Source organism: Euleptes europaea, chromosome 21 (genome assembly GCF_029931775.1).
Source record: "Euleptes europaea isolate rEulEur1 chromosome 21, rEulEur1.hap1, whole genome shotgun sequence".
Classification (NCBI taxonomy): domain Eukaryota; kingdom Metazoa; phylum Chordata; class Lepidosauria; order Squamata; family Sphaerodactylidae; genus Euleptes; species Euleptes europaea.
Genome location: NC_079332.1, coordinates 3,553,132 through 3,571,483, shown reverse-complemented (window position 1 = coordinate 3,571,483; position 18,352 = coordinate 3,553,132). Strand labels below are relative to the sequence as shown.

The 18,352-nt window shown below is 51.2% G+C and overlaps 1 protein-coding gene and 1 non-coding gene across 2 annotated transcripts; both read left to right on the top strand.

The window, feature by feature from the left end:
* Window positions 1–2,280: 2,280 nt before the first annotated feature.
* ATP6V0C (ATPase H+ transporting V0 subunit c) lies at window positions 2,281–16,899 on the top strand. Its single transcript, XM_056866287.1, has 3 exons — window positions 2,281–2,350; window positions 13,294–13,477; window positions 16,689–16,899. Exons 1-3 carry the CDS (start codon window positions 2,281–2,283, stop codon window positions 16,897–16,899), a joined length of 465 nt encoding a protein of 154 aa, XP_056722265.1.
* TRNAT-AGU (transfer RNA threonine (anticodon AGU)) lies at window positions 6,837–6,909 on the top strand. Its single transcript has one exon. It is a non-coding gene; the product is annotated as a tRNA-Thr (tRNA).
* Window positions 16,900–18,352: the final 1,453 nt, after the last annotated feature.

Genomic DNA, 18,352 nt, shown 5'->3' with positions numbered 1-18,352 from the left:
AGTGTTTGATTTGGAATGCTGGATTTGACGAGGGAGGGATGGTAATTTTGAACACGGAAATACCGGAAACAGCCTTGGTACGCCTCTCTTCCCTGACCATCTCCTCCTGTTTTAAAGCCAGTGGTCACTACTACGTCCTATAAAGTCGGACCAGAACCAACGGGTTGAAATTAAATCGAAAGAGTTTCCATTTTGACATTAGGAAGAATTTTCCAACAGAGCGGTTTCGTCAGTGGAACAGGCTTCCTCGGGAGGTGGTGGGCTCTCCTTCCCTGGAGGTTTTGAAGCAGAGGCTAGGTGGCCATCTGTCAGCAATGCTTGATTCCATGACCTGGGGCAGATGATGAGAGGGAGGGCACCTTGGCCATCTTCTGGGCATGGAGTAGGGGTCGCTGGGAGTGTGTGTGTGTGTGTGGGGTAGTTGTGAATTTCCTGCATTGGTGCAGGGGTTGGACTAGATGACCCTGTTGGTCCCTTCCAACTCTATGATTCTATGATCCTGTTATCATGAGTCCTGTAAGTCCATTATGTGGAATATTGGGGTGGTCCATTCATGAATGAATGAATGAATGAATGAGTATTGGGGTGGTCTATCCTGAATCTACTGCCTATTATATTATGGCAGCGCCCTCTTTTTCTTTGGTAGTGATTCTCCCTTGCTTCCCTGCTGATCTGAAAAAACTAGCTAATGCTTTGGAAGATTAAAAAAATAATAATCACAATTTGGGGGTAGGGGGGTGGGATGCTAGCCTCTCGCAGCTCGCTAGGCTCATCCTGTGCCTGGGAATACCAAAAGGGGGTTGGGCTACGGCGGCCACGCCCCGTATGTTAATGAGCGCTGAATCACGCTCACCTGAGGGGAGAGGAAACCCGAGGCGCTCCGAGAGGACCGAACCACAGCAGCGTGAGAGGGGGGGGGAGACTTTTCATGCTCAAAGCACAAGGAGAAGGGGGGGGGGAAATAAAAGTATTCTGAAAGATGTGATATTTTTCTGTGTGTTTGTACATAATAACAATAAATAATAATAAGAAAAAAATAATATAATGAAAATAGGAGAACGTTGGGGGAAAATAAGACAATAAGAAAAATAATATAATAATTTTAAAATTATAATAAGGAAAATCATAAATAATAATACGAGTAGTAATATAATTATAATAAGAGAACATTGGGGAAAATAATAAGAAAATAATAACAATAATATAATAATAAAAATAATAACGTTGGTAAAAATAAGAAACACTATAATAATAGTGCAATTATTAAGAAAAATAATAAAATAAGAAAAATAATTATAAAAATTGTTTTATCATTATAAGAGAACATTGGGAAAAATAATTAGACTAAGAAAAGAATAATAACAACGACAATAATACAATAATAAAAATAATAAAGTTGGGGAAAACAAGAAAATAATAAAATAAGAAAAATAATTATAAAACTTGTTATTACAAGAGAACATTGGGAAAAACAATTCGAAAGTAAAAATAATGAAAGAATAATAACAATAATATAAAAGTAAAAACGTTGGAGAAAATAACGAAACAATAAAAACAATATAATAATAATAATAATAATAATAATAATAATAATAATAATGGGAAAAATTAGGTACAAATAATAATAATAATAATAATAATAATAATAATAATAATAATAATAATAATAATGGGAAAAATTAGGTACATAATTGGGTCCGTAAAAGCCTCCGCTCTCGAGACGGAAGAGCCACTTCCCCGCGTGTGTGTGTGTCCCCCCCCCCCCGGGCCTTCCTCCGAGTTGGCGCGTCCCGGGAATGGGCAACAATCCGGGGAGGGGAGGGGAGTGAGTGAGGGGGAGGAGCCCCGCCGCGGGTCACGTGACCCCGGGGGTGGTGGGGGGAGGGGGAGGGGGAGGGGCGGCGCCGCGGCCATTTTGTCCTGCGGTGGCTGCGTGGGGGTGGGGGTGGCGCCTATTTAGAGCGAGCGGCGGAGAGGCGGACGGAGAGGGGACCCGGCGGGCGAGGAAGAAGAGGGAGCAGCAGCAGCAGCAGCAGGAGGCGGCTTTGCAAAAAGAAAAGGGGGGAGAAAAGACAGCAAAACCCCCCCCCGCACCTCCCCCCCTCACCTCGCACAAGGCCGCGCCGCCATTTTTCTCCCTCCCAGGAGGCGAGAGAGACCCCGAGGGGGAGAGAGCAGAGAGGCGCCGCCCGCCCCCCCAGCCCCTTGCAGAGCCCCCCCCCTCTCGCTCGCTCGGTCGAGGCGTCTCTGTCTCTCTTCCCCCCCCCCCCCGGCCCGGCCATGGCCTCCACCCCGGAATACGCCTCTTTCTTCGCCGTCATGGGCGCCTCCTCGGCCATGATCTTCAGCGGTGAGAGGGGGCTCGCTTCTCTCTTTTTGGGGGGGGGGCGGGGGAAGGAGGAGGCCGAGGCCGGGGGTCATTGGGCTGGGAGGAGGAGGAGGAGGGGGGGCTGTTTTCCTAAGGGCTTTGCATCAAAGACTCCTGTTTTAACCGGGGGGGGGGCTTTGCATGTTGCTAGGTAGGGGAGGGGGGCATTGCGTGTTGCTGGGGGGGCATAGTATGTTGCTTGGGGAGGGGAGCCCCCATTAGGGGAGGGGGCATTAGCATTTTGCAAGGGGCATTGCATTTTGCAAGCCCCCATTAAGGGAGGGGGGTGCCATGGGGGCATTGCATGATGCTGGGGGAGGGGAGCCACCATTAGAGGAGGGGGGCATTGTATGTTGCTAGGGGAGGGGAGCCCCCATTAGGGGAGGGGGGCATTGCATGTTGCTGGGGGGGCAGGGGAGGGGGGTGCCATTGGGGGGGCATTGCATGTTGCTAGGGGAGGGGGGCATCCATTGGGGGAGGGGGCATTGCATTTTGTTAGGGGAGGGGGTGCCATTGGGGAGCTCATTGTATGTTGCTAGGGGTGGGGAGCTCCTGTTAGGGGAGGGGGACATTGCATGTTGCTAGGGGAGGGGGAGGCTCTGGGGTGGGGGGAACTATGCCAGGGCCTTGGGGAACCGGCGTTGGGTTGATTTTGGGGTGGGGGGGGCATCTCTTCCACTTCTGGCATCCGTGTTTTGCTCCTAAGGCCATGAAGCTTTCGCAATCCTGCGCAGGAGAGGAAAATGTCATCGAGAACCGGGGTGGGGGGTAGAAAGGGGTCGGGGGGGGCAGGTTTTTATATCCCTGTGCTCATCATTGGGCGAGTAAAACGCCCTGGGCTTTATTGGGGGGGCATTTGCTCAAAGGTCCTCAGTTGACTGCTGGGATTGAGGGTTGGCTTCCTGATGTGAACATCTGGGGGTGGGTTGTTTCCACCACCACCCATGCCAGGGGGTGCAGCCTCATGCCCACCGACTGGAGAGGACACGGCGGCCTCCGCCTAGGCACGCTTGCACAGTGGCGATGCAGCAGCGGTGGCTTAACTCTTCCTCCTCCTCCTCCCTGTCTTTGCACAGCCGAGCAGGAGATACCATGGCATTGGGGGGAGGTGAATGAGATGGCACCCGCTTGGCCTTGGCCAACCCTTGAGCCTCTCGCGTGCCCGGCTGCAGGCATTTGCCTTCCTCTTGACGTGCCTCGATTGAGCAATGCTGGGGAATCCATATTCTCTGCCCTTATTTGCATTGGGGTTGGGAGCAGTAAAGCGGGGGGGGGTTGGATATCAAGTCTAGCATCCTACGCTTCTCTCCCGCTTAGCTTCCTTCCCTTCCTCGGTCCCCATCCTGCAGGGGTGTGAAATGATACCGTGCCTTTATCTAGCTCAGTAACCTGCCGCCCCACCCCTCAATATCGTTCAGCGCCCGGCGTCTGAAGAATTGGGCCTCTACGTAAAAGCTGACGCTGGAATATTCCTCCCCCCCTCCCAGTCCTTCATCTGCCACAAGGTCCAAATTCATCTTTTCTTCTCCGTAGAGACCCTTTTTAAAGCGGGGGGGGGGTTCTCTCAAAGTGGGGGGAAATTTTAAGGGTTTTGTGCCCTTCTCCGAAAAAAAGGGTACTATTTTTAGTGCGGTCTGCTGTTTTAAAATGAATAATTTCCCTTTAAAATAAAATAAAAAGCTGTCCCTTTATATGTCGCGAGAGAACGCTTCTTCCTGGTTCCAGCCTGCCCTAGTTTCATGGGCTGGGCTTCCCCTGCAGAGGGCTGGGATGGAGGGGCTTTCCTTTTTCCCCACCCCACGACTGCTGGGGGCGATTCCCGCCTGGGTGGGGAGACAGGACAGCTGCGCGGGGGGGCGGGTGAAATCCCAGCCCAGCTGGGGCAGGGCTTCCGTCGCTGCAGCCCCGCTCTCTGGCTCTTTGCTTCGGGCTCCCGCCAGCTGGCTCATCTGGGAGATATCGGGGTTGGCAACTGGGGACAGGCTGCTCCTTGGGAGCCTTGGGAACGGAGAGTTTGGGGGAGGGGGAGGCAGAGAAGGTGACGACATGGACCCTCGGTGACCATGTGACTGCACGGGGGGGGGGGGGAGAGATTCATCCTGTTCTGCTTCCCTTCCCTGCATTGCCATCCATGGCTGCTTCAGTGGCAGCGCGAGGTTATGCAGTGCAGTTTTGCTTTCAGATTGAAGAGCCTAGAACGCCTTTGGGCTGCCTTGCCGGTGCTTCTCCGCTTGATTGTTTCGACAGTGCGCAAGCGCGCTGATGGAACCCCCCCCCCCTCCCGGCTGCCATGGCTTTATTCTTGCATAGCACAGCGATTCGGGCCTGCTTCCCGAAGCCCTGTTTAAGACATCGGGGTTACTCTGAAGCAAAAGGGAGGGGTCTTCGGAGGACTGAGGGTGCTTTCACGCATCCTAAATAATGTGAGGAGGGTGCCGAGTTGTTTTCTGTTGCCCTAGGAAGTCGGACCAGAACCAGCGGGTTGAAATTAAATCAGAAGAGTTTCCACCTTGACATTAGGAACAATTTTCTGATAGAGCGGTTCCTCAGTGGAACAGGCTTCCTCGGGAGGTGGTGAGCTCTCCTTCCCTGGAGGTTTCTAAGCAGAGGCTAGATGGCCATTGTCAGCAATGCTGATTCTGGGACTTTAGGCAGATCACGAGAGGGAGGGCATCTTGGGCGTCTTCTAGGGGTCACTGGGTGTGTGTGGGGGATGTAGTTGTGAGTTTCCTGCGTTGTGCAGGGGGTTGGACTAGATGACCCTGGTGGTTCCTTCCAACTCTATGATTCTAAGGCTTTATTCCACCACAGATGTCTTTGGTCTGCAGCTGGTTCCCGTTGACCAGAGTGGACTTTGGGCCTCAGAAGCTTATTCTGGAAGAAAAGCTAGTTAGGCTCCCGGTTTCTTGCAAAGGGGTGCAGGCAGTCTGATGCGCTGGAATAAAGAGGGTTAAGGTGGCACTGTACACACATGAAGCTGCCTTCTACTGAATCAGACCCTCGGTCCATCGAAGTCAGTATTGTCTACTCAGACCAGCAGCGGCTCCTCCAGGGTCTCAGGCAGAAGTCTTTCACATCACCTACTTGCCCGGTCCCTTTAACTGGAGATGCCAGGGACTGAACCTGGGGCCTTCTGCATGCCAAGCAGAGGCTCTACCGCTGAGCCACGGCCCCCTGTAAGACAGCTACCCCTCCAAAATAAGTGTGTGTTTTAATACTGAGAGAAGCCACCCACATGCCTCTGCTGGAGGTGGTGATGCGAAGAAAACCATCTTTGCCTTTCTGGATGGGCTTTATCAAGCAGCTTGTTAAACTCACAGTGTGTTCTGTTACAGTAGAGCAAGCTTGCAAAAGGTGAATTTGTGCTCTCGGGCTGCACAGTGAAGTTGTGATTACATATGTTGGTGTTTTTGAATTGAATTCTTAGTGAATAACAACTTTAGCTGGAACTAAACGTGACGTAGTCCCCAGTACAGCCTGTTCCTTTTTCCTAGCGCCAAAAAGCACATTTATGGTTTTGGGTCGCTGGCTGTTCTCTTGTGACTCTAAACCTAATTTGACAATTGCTGTGTGAATCCCATTAGGATGGGGTTTGCTTAGGATTGCCAACTTACAGGTACTAGCTGGAGATCTCCCTCTATTACAACTGATCTCCAGCCAATAGAGATTAGTTCCCCTGGATAAAATGGCCACTTTGGCCATTGGGCTCTATGGCATTGAAGTCCCTCCCCAAACCCCGCCCTCCTCAGGCTGTGCCCCAAAAGCCTCCCGCAGGTGGCAAAGAGGGACCTGGCAACCCTAGGTTTGCTCCAGGGCCAAAGAGTTAACATCCTTGCTCCGGTCTTCTGCGCTGAGGGCCGTAGCTTCCTTGATTGATTCGATCCATCTCATGTTGGGCCTTCCTCTTTTCCAGTGGTGCTTTCTAAAAAGCCCTTTATTGAGAAATCTCTCTCTTCCCCCCCCCCAATTTGGAAAGTAATTATATGGCACAAGTATTAATGCATCTGCGTATTTAATATGCCAGCTACAAAACATTCCTTGTGTTAGAGCTACATGTCTTGGGCATGAGTTCCATTGTATTTGGCAGAACTTGCAAGCGGGCATGGATTGGGTGGTTGGGTAAGGCAATTTGCGTCGAGGTCTTAATTGCTATTCCATATCCAAAAAGACATAAGGTAATCAGTACTGTCTCCAGCCCAACCTTAACTGGCTTCAGTACCAGGAAATGTGATGGGGTTTGTGTACCTGAAGATGTCTTCAGCATCTCTAGATGTGGGGAGGGGTTTGCAGAAAGCACGAGGTCTGAAAAATCACTGTTCCAGAGACATCCCTGTTCTGTCCTCCAGTAGTAATTGAAAGCCATCAAACTGCAAATGCCCTTTGAATTGGCCAGGAACAAATGGTAGGGTACAGCGACGTTCCTCCCGCACCAGATAAAAACGGTGTGTGCATGCCTATAATATGGGGAGGGGCTGTGGCTCAGCGGTAGAGCCTCTGCTTAGTATGCAGAAGGGTCCCGGGTTCAATCTCCGGCATCTCCAGTCAAAGGGACTAGGCAAGTAAGTGATGTGAAAGACCTCTACCTGAGACCCTGGAGAGCCGCTGCCGGTCTGAGTAGACAATACTGACTTTGATGGACCAAGGGTCTGATTCAGGATAAGGCAGCCTTCATGTGTTCATGCGGATTGAGAGCTCTGCTCGCTGTGTTTGTGACCTCTCTATTCTTCAGTGTTGGTGTGCTGCTCTCGAGGGACATGCTTGCCCACCACACAGAGGCAATATTACCCAGCGCGCACCAGCTGGGATTCCTTCACGCTGCATGAAGGGACATTTCAGTGCGAATCCTCCCAGCATAAGAGGCAGGGAGTTGGCTCCTCGTAGCATTAACAATGCCTTGAGATTGATGGCTGAATACAGCCGCGCCAGCCTTCGAGCACTCCCTAGTGCGGCCTTCTTCCCTGAGGTGTGCCACCTCAGTTCCTTGTAAGGCTGTGTCAGACCTGTTTCTTGACCGACAAGATCAAGTCTTGCGCTGCGCTCACCAGCTCGATGCTGGAACGGTGTTGGGTAAACACCCACATCTCGGGCCTGCCTCTCGCCTTCTGATGATGGTAAACAGCTAGTGGGGCTCATTCTGGTCCTGTCCAGCCCACCTTGCAGTGGCCGGCATCTGCCTCTTAACACAAGGGTCACCGTGACCTTCAAGTTGACAGCCAAGCTTAGGAACGTTTGGTGACTTCCATTAACCCAAAGCCATCCCTATAGATTCCCCCCCCAGTTCCACTGGATAAAATGTATGGGCAGCTGTCAGGTGCTTATGAGTGGTGAGTAAGCTTCCCATGTAAGCTGGCTGAAAGGAGCATTGGGCAGAAGGAAATTAATTGACAGGGTTGCTAGAAATGCTCAGTTCGTAAAGCATTTGCAGGCAGAAGGGTCCCAGGTTCAATCCCTGGCATCTCCAGTTAAAGGCACTAGGCAAGTAGGTGATGTGAAAGACCCCTGCCTGCAACTTGGAGAGCCATAGGGAGGGGCTGTAGCTCAGTGGTAGAGCCTCTGCTTGGCATGCAGAAGGTCCCAGGTTCAATCCCCGGCATCCCCAGTTAAAGGGACCAGGCAAGCAGGGGACGTGAAAGACCCTTTTCTGCCTGAGACCCTGGAGAGCTGCTGCCGGTCTGAGTAGATAATACTGAATTAGATGGACCAAGGGTCTGATTCAGTAGAAGGCAGCTTCCTGACTGTTTCAACTACATACAACGTGCAAACACATTATATACAAATTAGCAGCCAAACTAAAAGGTTAGCACTGGGCAGAAGGAAATTAATTGCTGGAAATGCTACATGCTGCTCTCATGTCAGTCTAATCTTGGTTGCCACGGTGCCTGCTAACACCTTTTCTGTCGCCCACCAAACGTTTTCAGGAAATGGGTGGGGCCAGGTAGGGCTTTTGCCCAGCAAGGCTGTGCAGATTTTATTTTAAAAAAATGTTGCTTTGTCTGCAGCTGCCACCACAGTGCGAGGATCTGTGCCGTGTTACTGACGTTAAGCTGTGGCGATCGTTTTGCTGCTGGCTCCGCCTCCCGCGGCAGCCATTTTGTTGCCACGCCCACCACGCTGTGTCAGTTCCAGATGTGCCCCGCAGGCTCAAAAAGGGTGGGGGAACCTCTGGTCTAATCTGTTCACCTGTTACCACCATTGAGCAGGCAAGGATGTCTGATGCGGCTCTCCCCTCCCTCCGTTTTATCCTTGTGACAACTGCCTGTGAGGTGGGCCAAGTTGGAGGAGGGGGTGACTGGTTCGAGGTCAGCCAGTGGTCTTCGTGGCAGAGTGCGGTCTTCCCATGCTGATGGCTGCATGACAGGCTGCCTGTCATGCATAAGAGAGCCAGCGTAGTGGTTAAGAGCGGTGGTTTGGAGCGGTGGACTCTGATCTGGAGAACTGGGTTTGATTTCCCCCACTCTTCCACATGAGCGGCGGAACTGGTGAACTGGTTTCCCCATTCCTCCACACAAAGCCAGCTGGGTGACCTCAGGCTAGTCACAGCTCTCTCAGCCTCACCTACCTCACAGGGTGTCTGTGTTGTGGGGAGGGGAAGGGAAGGTGATTGTAAGCTGGTTTGAGTCTCCCTTAAGTGGTAGAGAAAGTTGGCATATAAAACCAAACTCCTCTTCTTTTTCATAATCCTGCTGGGAAGACAGCGTAAATGAGTGGATTACCAGTACCACCTTTCTCCTGGCTAGCAAAATAATAATAATTGAGCAGTTATGTAAATGGCTGGCTTGACACTTTGTACCCCGGGAAGTCATTACCCAGGGTTGCATCCCACAATCCAAAAAGGGCACATGAAGCTGTCTCATACTGAATCAGACCCTTGGTCCATCAAAGTCAGTACTGTCCACTCAAACCACTGGCGGCTCTCCAGGGTTTCAGGCAGAGGTCTTTCCCACCGCCTCCTTGCCCTGTCCCTTTAACTGGAGATGCCGGGAATTGAACCTGGGACCTTCTGCATGCCAAGCAGATGCTCTGCCACTGAGCCACGGCCAAACGCTGCCAGGATGTGGAATCCTCCTGGTTCATATCACAGCCCCATAGTTGGTGCATTGGCCTTGAGGGCCGTGCTGCTGCGATGGGTGAGAGGTGGCTAAATGGAAGCGCTCTTGAGGTCTTACAGCTTTGGGTTATGTCCAACAGGCCGACGACAGCGCCATCCTGGAGGTACCAGAAGAGGCCTGGGTGGGTCGTTTGCTGTCCCTGCCTGCCCACTGCATGCTGTTAAGGTGAAAGGCGAACCCGTGGGTTTTCGCTGCATGCCTGCCTGCCTCTGTGGTCCTGAGCTTTTGCCCGAATGAGAGGTCTGGGTTGTTGTTTTTAACTGGTAGAAATTGGTCTGCGTGTGGCCTCTAAGAGTTACTGTCCAACACTGTTTGGGGGAGGCAGGGCATCTGCTTTGATGGCGGACGTTTGCAGGTTCAATCCCTGGCATCTCCAGATATCGGGGAGGAGGTGACGGGGAAGGCCCCTTGCCGGAGAGCTAGTGCCAGTCAGAGTAGGTGACTGTGATCTTGATGGACCAGTGGTCTGACTCAGTCGGCCTTGATAGACCGGTGGTCTGACTCAGTAGAAGTCATTGCATGGACACACAAAGCTTCCTTGCTCTCCAAAGAAAGCCCACCAAATTAGAATAGTACAAGAACGCTCTTGTCTTAAATAGCCAGCTGGGAGGAGCTGTAATGCAGACTGGTCTTCAGTTGTGTGCCGAAGGCTGAAAACCTCTCCACCAAAGTAGGCAAGGCCCAGGTAAAACCTGGCAAACGTCATAAATTCATGTGTACCAGACATTTCGAATGTCTTTTAGCTTTCAGTCTTGATGCGCATGCTTTCACAGGTCGCCTACATCTTGGCCTTGAAGAAGAAATTGATATCTAGTTTGTTTGGTTTTGCTCCCCTAGAAGAAACAATGGCAGAGCTCTGCAGTCCTTCTGCCTTTATAGAACGTGGCTTCTCTTCCAGGGACAGCTAACCTTGCTGAACTCCATTGCGAACTGCAAAGGCGGTACTTCATTCATACTAGAGTTGTCTGACTCATTTTGATTGCTGGGTTGGTTGAAGGAAAGCTTTTTTCACTGATGGCTGGATGTCAGTTGGTAGTTAAGGTGGTATCTCCTGTCTCGGTCATCTGGATCGGTGAGCTCTGCTGTGGGGTGCCGGAAGAAGAACGGTGCGAGCTTCCGTGAGCCGCAGCTCCCTTCTTCCGATACCCGTCTGAAGAAGCGAGCTGTGGCTCACGAAAGCTCACACACTGCCAGAAACGTTATTAGTCTTTAAGGTGCTACTGGACTCTTGCTCTTTTTTTACTGCTGTTGACAAACTAACACGGCTACTCGTCCTTTCCTTTATCCCTTAGAAGCTCCTTGATCCATTGATCTTGAGTAGCGTAAATCTAACGTTTAAGGGATATAAGGGCTGAAATAAACCTTGCCACTGACTATGTAGCCTTGGGATCCCTGTCACTTAGTAAAAAAGGCATTATGTCAGACACAGAGGCATTAGATTTATATGTTAAAAGGGGAGAGATATAACGTGATCAAAGTTCCTCATAAAAGCGGCATTCCAAGAGGGCGTGAGCTAATGAATCAGTTGAGCCAGAAAAGCAAGGACAGGTCCTGCCTGGGTATGGGATATTCAAAGTTCTGCCCTGCATAACCACAGAGGAGTCAGCATTCAGTCTAGCTAAACAAAAGGCTCTAGAAAGACGAGGAGTTGTCATGTGATAAGTATAAGCGGGCACACACGGCTACCCATCGTGATCTATTGGGGAGTTAAGTATCCTTGCATCTGGAAGCACTGTGGAACGGTGTGGCCTGCTGTGCCAAGCAAACATGGGATGCGGTGAAGTTTAAACCTGTTGGGGTGGGGGGTTTGTGAATGGCTGCAGGAGCGGCGGCGCTTCTGGGATTTAAAAGCACGCCTGCTGGGTGCAGCCATTTTGCTGTTGCTCTTGAAATGCCTTTGTCCGTTAGGGTAGTCATTGCAGGAGCTTCCTGGAACTGCAGACACCCTTTTGCGCAAGACAGCTTGCGTCAATCGGCAGTCAGCAGCTCGGCGGAAGACTTCTGTGCTGCTCAGCCCCGCTTAATTACGGGCTTCGGTTTGGGCTCACGCTCGAGGCTTTCCCAGGGTTTGTCCTGAAGTGTAACGTCGCTCACAGCGCATCTTTCGCTCTTCGGGCTGGATGAAACTATGGAGCGATCCTGTTTGCTGCGTGAGCTGGGCGGCATCGCCAGTCTGGAAATGTGCCCCAGCTTATCCCCGCCGAGATTGCTTCTCACATCTGGGCCGTATAACTCTAGCTGCAGCGCTGCAAAAAAGAATCAGAACTCCGCAGAAATGTCAGCTGTAAAGCACGTTCCTCCTAGCAGCATCACGACTTAAGTTGAGATCTCGTAAGAAAAGCCCCCTGCAGCGGCTGCATTTTTCTTGCGCCGAGGAATCCTATGACGCCTCCTTTTTGTTTCGCCCCTGTGAGCAGCGGATAGCCTCAAAAACCCCTGTCCAGCAAGCGCTGATGTGGCATGAATGAATGCTGAGTTCTGATTCCTCACATTTCTGCCATGAATCATAGAACCATAGAGTTGGAAGGGACGACCAGGGTCATCTAGTCCAACCCCTTGGCTCCACGCTTTGGAAACCTTTGCTCCAGTAAGGACATGGTTATCGGCTCAAAGTTCAGTGGCGGAGCAACTGCGGTCTAGTCTGTGCAGAAAGCTGGACTTTAAACAGTTGAGAGCGTCCCTAGGATAAAACTTGTCTCAAAAAGAGTGTGGGGTTTTTTGAGGGGGGCGTTGAGGCTGGCAGTAAGATGGCGCATTGAAGCTGCCCAGTCTCAGTTTTTCTAGGGTTCGTCTGATGCCCACAACGATGCCCTGGTGGGATGCCAATGCTTTGAAAGGGTTTATTTGCACAAAGCAAAGCGTGGCGGTGTGCAGTGTCCTTCTTGTGGATTCCGTAAACCATGTTTCTCTTCAGCCCAGTGTTTACTCTGCAGCCGCTGTTTCGGCAGTCTGGTGTTCTGGGAAACGGGATGCCGGGAGCCGTTTGAGGCACTGGTTCCATCGGCCAAAGGGCCACTCAGGTTCTGGAACTCCGGCGGCTCAGCCAGTCATCCCTTCTGTGCTATAGCCAGCTAGTGGTTAAGAGCGGTGGTTTGGAGCGGTGGACTCTGTTCAGGAGAACGGGGTTTGATTTCCCCCCACTCCTCCACATGAGCGGCGGAGGCTAATCTGGTGGACTGGATTTGTTTCCCCGCTCCTCCACACGAAGCCAGCAAGTTACAGCTCTGTTAGAGCTCTCTCAGCCCCACCTACCTCACAGGGTGTCTGTTGTGGGGAGGGGAAGGGAAGGTGATTGTAAGCCGGTTTGAGTCTCCCTTAAGTGGTAGAGAAAGTCGGCCTATAAAAACCGACTCTTCTTCTTTTAGGGGGGAATTAAGCAAGCTTTTTGCAGTAGCGGCAAGTACCCGTGCTGCAAAGCTCCCTGGTCTGCATCGTGTCGTGGGCCCCATAAACTATATCTTGAACATTGTGGGGAGAGGGTGATGCTGGCTCACCAGCGTGGTGTGGTAGTTAAGAGCGGTGGCTTGGAGCAGCGGACTCTAATCTGGCGAACCGGGTTGCCTCCCCCACTCCTCCGCATGAAGCCAGCTGGGTGACCCTGGGCTAGTCACACTCTCTCAGACCCACCTACCTCACAGGGTGTCTGTTGTGGGGAGGGGGAGAGAAGGTGATTGTAGGCCAGTTTGATTCTTCCTTAAGTGGTAGAGGAAGTCAGCATATAAAAACCAACTCTTCTTCATCATCTCTGGGCATATGGGAACATCCTGTCGTCGGGCTTGGTGAGATAACTGGTTGCCTTTCTCTCTCCCCTTCCAGCCTTGGGAGCTGCGTACGGCACAGCGAAGAGCGGGACCGGCATCGCAGCCATGTCGGTCATGCGGCCAGAGCTGATCATGAAGTCCATCATCCCGGTGGTCATGGCGGGCATCATAGCGATCTACGGCCTGGTAGTGGCGGTCCTCATCGCCACCTCCCTCTCCATCAACATCTCGCTATACAAGTAAGCATCTCAGTTGGGAGGGCAACCGCAGTCGCCGGGCTCAGGTTGTCCTCTCGCCGGACGGCAGGCCCTTCCGCGTCCGCAGCGTGTGAGATTCTGCGTTCGGAAACGACGCTGCTGGTCGCCGCTCTGCCGTCTGCGGCTGCGATTGCATCTCATGCAAGCATGTCCGTGGACAGAGTAAGCCGCGGCCTTTAAGACGCAGCCATGTTTGGGGATGAGCCAGTTCCCTAAAGGATGGTCAGTCTTTTTAGTGTACTGAAACTCCACATTCTAAGGTGTGGTTCAGCCGTGTGTTGTCAATAAAGGTAAAGTCCCCTGTGCAAGCACCAGGTCATTCCCACCCATTTGGTGAAGTTACATTCCGACGTTTACTAGGCAGACTTTGTTTGCGGGGTGGTTTGCCAGTGCCTTCCCCAGTCGTCTTCCTTTTACCCCCCAGCAAGCTGGGAACTCATATTACCAGCCTGGGAAGGCTGAGTCAACCTAGAGCCGGCTAACTGAAACCAACTTCCGTCGGGATCAAACTCAGGTCGTGGGCAGAGCTTGGACTGCGGTACTGCAGCTTCCCACTCTGCACCACAGGGGCGTTTTCAGTAGCGTCCTGTAATGAGATGTAACTTCTGAAAATTGATGTCGTTATAAGAGCTCGGTTTTAGCTATTTAATACATCAGTCCTGCTGGGTTTTCACAAAAGGGCATCCGCTGGTTGGTAGATTGCTGCCAGATGAGGCCTTTATGGTTGCGCCCAGTGGCAACCGTGCCACAGGGTGCACGAGTTGGATGTACGTCGGTGTGGGCAGGTCAGGGTTCCTTGATCCAAGGCCCATCCCTCCACTTTCTAGGCAGCAGTTCTGCCCAGAATGCCAAAGCATAGTTGGAAGAATCCAAGCTCTAGTCTGAGCCATAGAAGGAGCTTAATGGAAGTAAACATCTTGTTCGGTGGATGGTATCAGCTGGAAAACTTGAGACTGGAATCCTTATGAGCTGGCAAGCGTGACTTGCTGGGGCCATGTGGCAAAAGCAAGTCCAAAATCTACTCTGAGCGTGCCCAAGGCCTTCCGCGTGTTCAGTGAGCTTTGAAATGGATTTGGAAAGCAGAAGGAGCTCGGTTTAGAGACAAAAATCCGGCTTCCTCCCCCCCCCCCCAAATTTGATATGCCAAACCGGCTCCTTGGGTGTTCATGGCCCCTGGCCAGCACATTTTGGGGAAAAAAGATTTGCTGGCTTTTTCTACCCAAGCTTCAATTCGATAAGGCTAAAGCACGTAAATATGTAATAACTCCAACATGCGCTGCGGCAGCCAAGTGCTGAATTATTCAGCGGTAACTTTTCGTTCGAAGCATGTCTGTAAACCAATCCCCTGGCCACCCTCGGCTGCAGCGCCACGGATAACTCTTTCCCTGCGAGCCTGAGAACGGGTTGAAACCCAACCGGCTTCAAACTTTAATGAGAAGTTGTAGCTGGCCAGGGACTCGCGCTGGAAGGAAGTAGCCCGCCATGACAGCTCGAACAAACTCTCGTTCCAGCAAGCTGCATTATGCTCAGATAATCCCACCTTCCCTTTTATACACCACCAGCTCTCCTGCTCTGCCAGTGTCTCTCATAGGACCTGACCCTGTGGATTCCTTCTCCTTGCTTGGTCAAATTAGCATCGGGAGGGTGTTAGCAGTTGAACAGATCTTGGGTAGACACGAACACATGAAGCTGCCTTATACTGAATCAGACCCTGGATCCATCAAAGTCAATATTGTCTACTCAGACCGGCAGCAGCTCTCCAGGGCTTCAGGTTCAGGTCTTTCACATCACCTTACTTGCCTAGTCTCTAACTGGAGATACTTAGGATTGAACCTGGGACCTTCTGCATGCCAAGCAGATGCTCTGCCACTGAGCCACAGCCCCTCCCCGTGAACTGAAGGCTACAGAACAGATCCGGGAGAGTTGGAGGGCGGCTTGTCCAGAACGGTTGTGAATGGAGAGCTGGCATCAAATGTTGAGAGGTAGAATTTCTTCTTGCTTCAGTCCTGTCTCATTGCGGTCTCTGTTCTTTCTGCCCCTGAAGATGGGACAGGTGGCCTTCTGGGGTATTTGGTAGTACCAGCTGTAGGTGGCATATACCTTGGCGAGAGGAACCAGAGATCCTTCATGAGAAATCGTGGCTTGCCTGGCCAACCATATTGGGTTGAGTTTTCCATGGAAGGCTTAGGAAGTCCGGCATGTTGAGTGAAGCCCTAGTATAACAACATGGATGCAGATGGAACTGCCCTGCAGGCTCTCTGTCTTGTTAGCCTCAGGATTCCACGTCCACGCAGTGGCCGTTCCTCTGTATAAGAATAATCTCATTCCAGGTTCATGGGCCAGGCAAGCCCCCGGCCACATTAGGCCAGGTTTTGTATGAAACTGTCTAGCCTAGTTGCGGCCACAAGAGGATGAATGGGTGTGACAATTGTGCGTTTTTTAAAAGGCAGAATGTGGACCAAGCGAAGCGCTTAGATGCTGGGAAGCGGCTTATTTGGCAACCTGAGAAACTGCTGGGTTCCAACGCAAAGGTGCTTTCTGGTCCCGGTTAACATAAGAACATAAGAAAGGCCCTGCTGGATCAGACCAAGGCCCATCAAGTCCAGCAGTCTGTTCACACAGCGGCCAACCAGGTGCCTCTAGGAAGCCCCAAAACGACGACTGCAGCAGCACCGTCCTGCCTGTGTCCCACAGCGCCTCGTATAATGGGCATGCTCCTCTGATCCTGGAGAGAATAGGTCTGCATCACGACTAGTATCCATTTTAACTAGTAGCCATGAATACCCCTGTCCTCCATGAACATGTCCACACCCCTCTTCAACCTTCCAAGTTGGCAGCCATCACCACATCCTGGGGCAGGGAGTTCCATAATTTAACTACGTGTTGTGTGAAGAAATACTCAGTGTTGAATCTCTCACCCTCCAGCTTCAGCAGATGACCCCGCGTTCTAGTATTATGGGAGAGGGAGAAAAGTTTCTCCCTGTCCACTCTCTCCAAACCAAGCATAATTTTACAGACCTCTAATCACGGCTTCTTTCCGCCTTCTTTCCAGGCTAAACAGCCCTAAGCGTTTCGACCTCTCCTCATAGGGCAGTTGCTCCAGTCCCCCTGAACGTTTTGGTTGCTCTTTCCTGGTCACAGTCGGGCGCTGTCCGCTGCTAACCCTTTCTCTCCCTTGTCCTCTTCCTCACAGGAGCTTCCTCCAGCTTGGCGCCGGCCTGAGTGTGGGCCTGAGCGGTCTGGCTGCCGGCTTTGCCATCGGCATCGTGGGCGACGCTGGCGTGCGGGGGACGGCGCAGCAGCCCCGGTTATTTGTGGGCATGATCCTGATCCTGATCTTCGCTGAAGTGTTGGGTCTCTACGGCCTCATTGTGGCCCTCATCCTCTCCACAAAGTCAAATTAATTTAACAAGCGCCACAGAGTTATGATGCGTGTAAAAAAATAAATAATAATAATAATGAAAAATATTGGAAAAGAAAAACCAAGCTCCAGAATGAAAATGGTCTCTCTCTCTCTCTCTCTCCTCTTCCTCCACACCATGTGTACAGTCATCGGTTTGGTAGTTGACCTCTTGTAAATGCGCAATGTATGTTAGTGACTCGTCCGTCCTGTGTGTACTTCAATATCGAAACCAATCAGCCGACCCGGACGATCTCCCCTCGAGCCTTTCTCGGGAGACCCTAGGGGGGCTCAGGCAATTTTTTTCATCCATTTTGCCATTTAGAGTACTTTATGTATAAATATGAACTAGAATTGTAACTTTTCTCTTCCGCTTTCTCTCTCTCTCTCTCTTTTTCTCTTCACTGGATGTTTTATTTATAAGACTTGACATGTTCATACATAACGGAGCAACAGTTTCCAACGTCCCATGCTCTCTCTATATATATTAATCTCATATATAGGTAGATAATACACTGTGGGGTTAATTGTTTTAAGTGCAGAGAAAAAAAATCCTTGGCTGTAACTTGATTCTCGAGATTGCTGTCGTGTCCTGGTATTGGAGTGTGAGACTGTTCGTGTTTATACAAATAACAGCAAAATTGTCTGAGGCACTCCTGTGTTCCCAGTAGTAAAATAAAAATTGTATGCTCCGACATCTGAGTCGTGCACCCAAGTGTTGGGTTTTGCAGTTATACGTTTCCAGGTAATAAAATTTCCTCCACTACATCAATGTAAAAGGGGCTGCGTCTTGTGTGAACTGGTGTGAAATGCCGTTTCCGTCTGCTGGCTTCTGTAATTGGGGGGCGCTTAAATTGCCCAGCTGCGTAACGTTTTCAGCACGGAAGGGCCTTTAAAAAACAAATTGCAATCCCTTTGTCTGCTAGCATCAGATACGTAGGTGCTGTGCCCGGACATGACAGCTAGCGAGTGGACCCCTGCGCTTGGAACGGAAGGGCTGCCTATGTTTGTCAAAGGGATTTGCGTTAGCCTAGCCAAAGTGCTTGAATAGCTGGTTAGCGGTGGTTTGGAGTGGTGGACTCTGATCTGGAGACCCGGGTTTGATTCCCCACATGAGTGGTGGACACTAATCTGGTGAAGCGGGTTGGTTTCCCCACTCCTCCACACGAAGCCAGCTGAGTGACCTTGGGTTAGTCACAGCTCTCTCAACCTCACCCACCTCACAGGGCATCTGTTGTGGGGAGAGGAAGGGAAAGGTGATTGTAAGCCGGTTTGAGTCTCCCTTAAGTGGTAGAGAAAGTTGGCATATAAAAACCAACTCTTCTTCTTCAGGCCACAAACTGCTTGAAGCTTCTGCCCCCACTTTTTTTATTTTTTTAACTTAGTAGCCAAACAAGGCAGGCTTTAGCCTCTGGGTTAGAAGGATGCCCACCACAGGCAGGCCTTTAAAATGACCC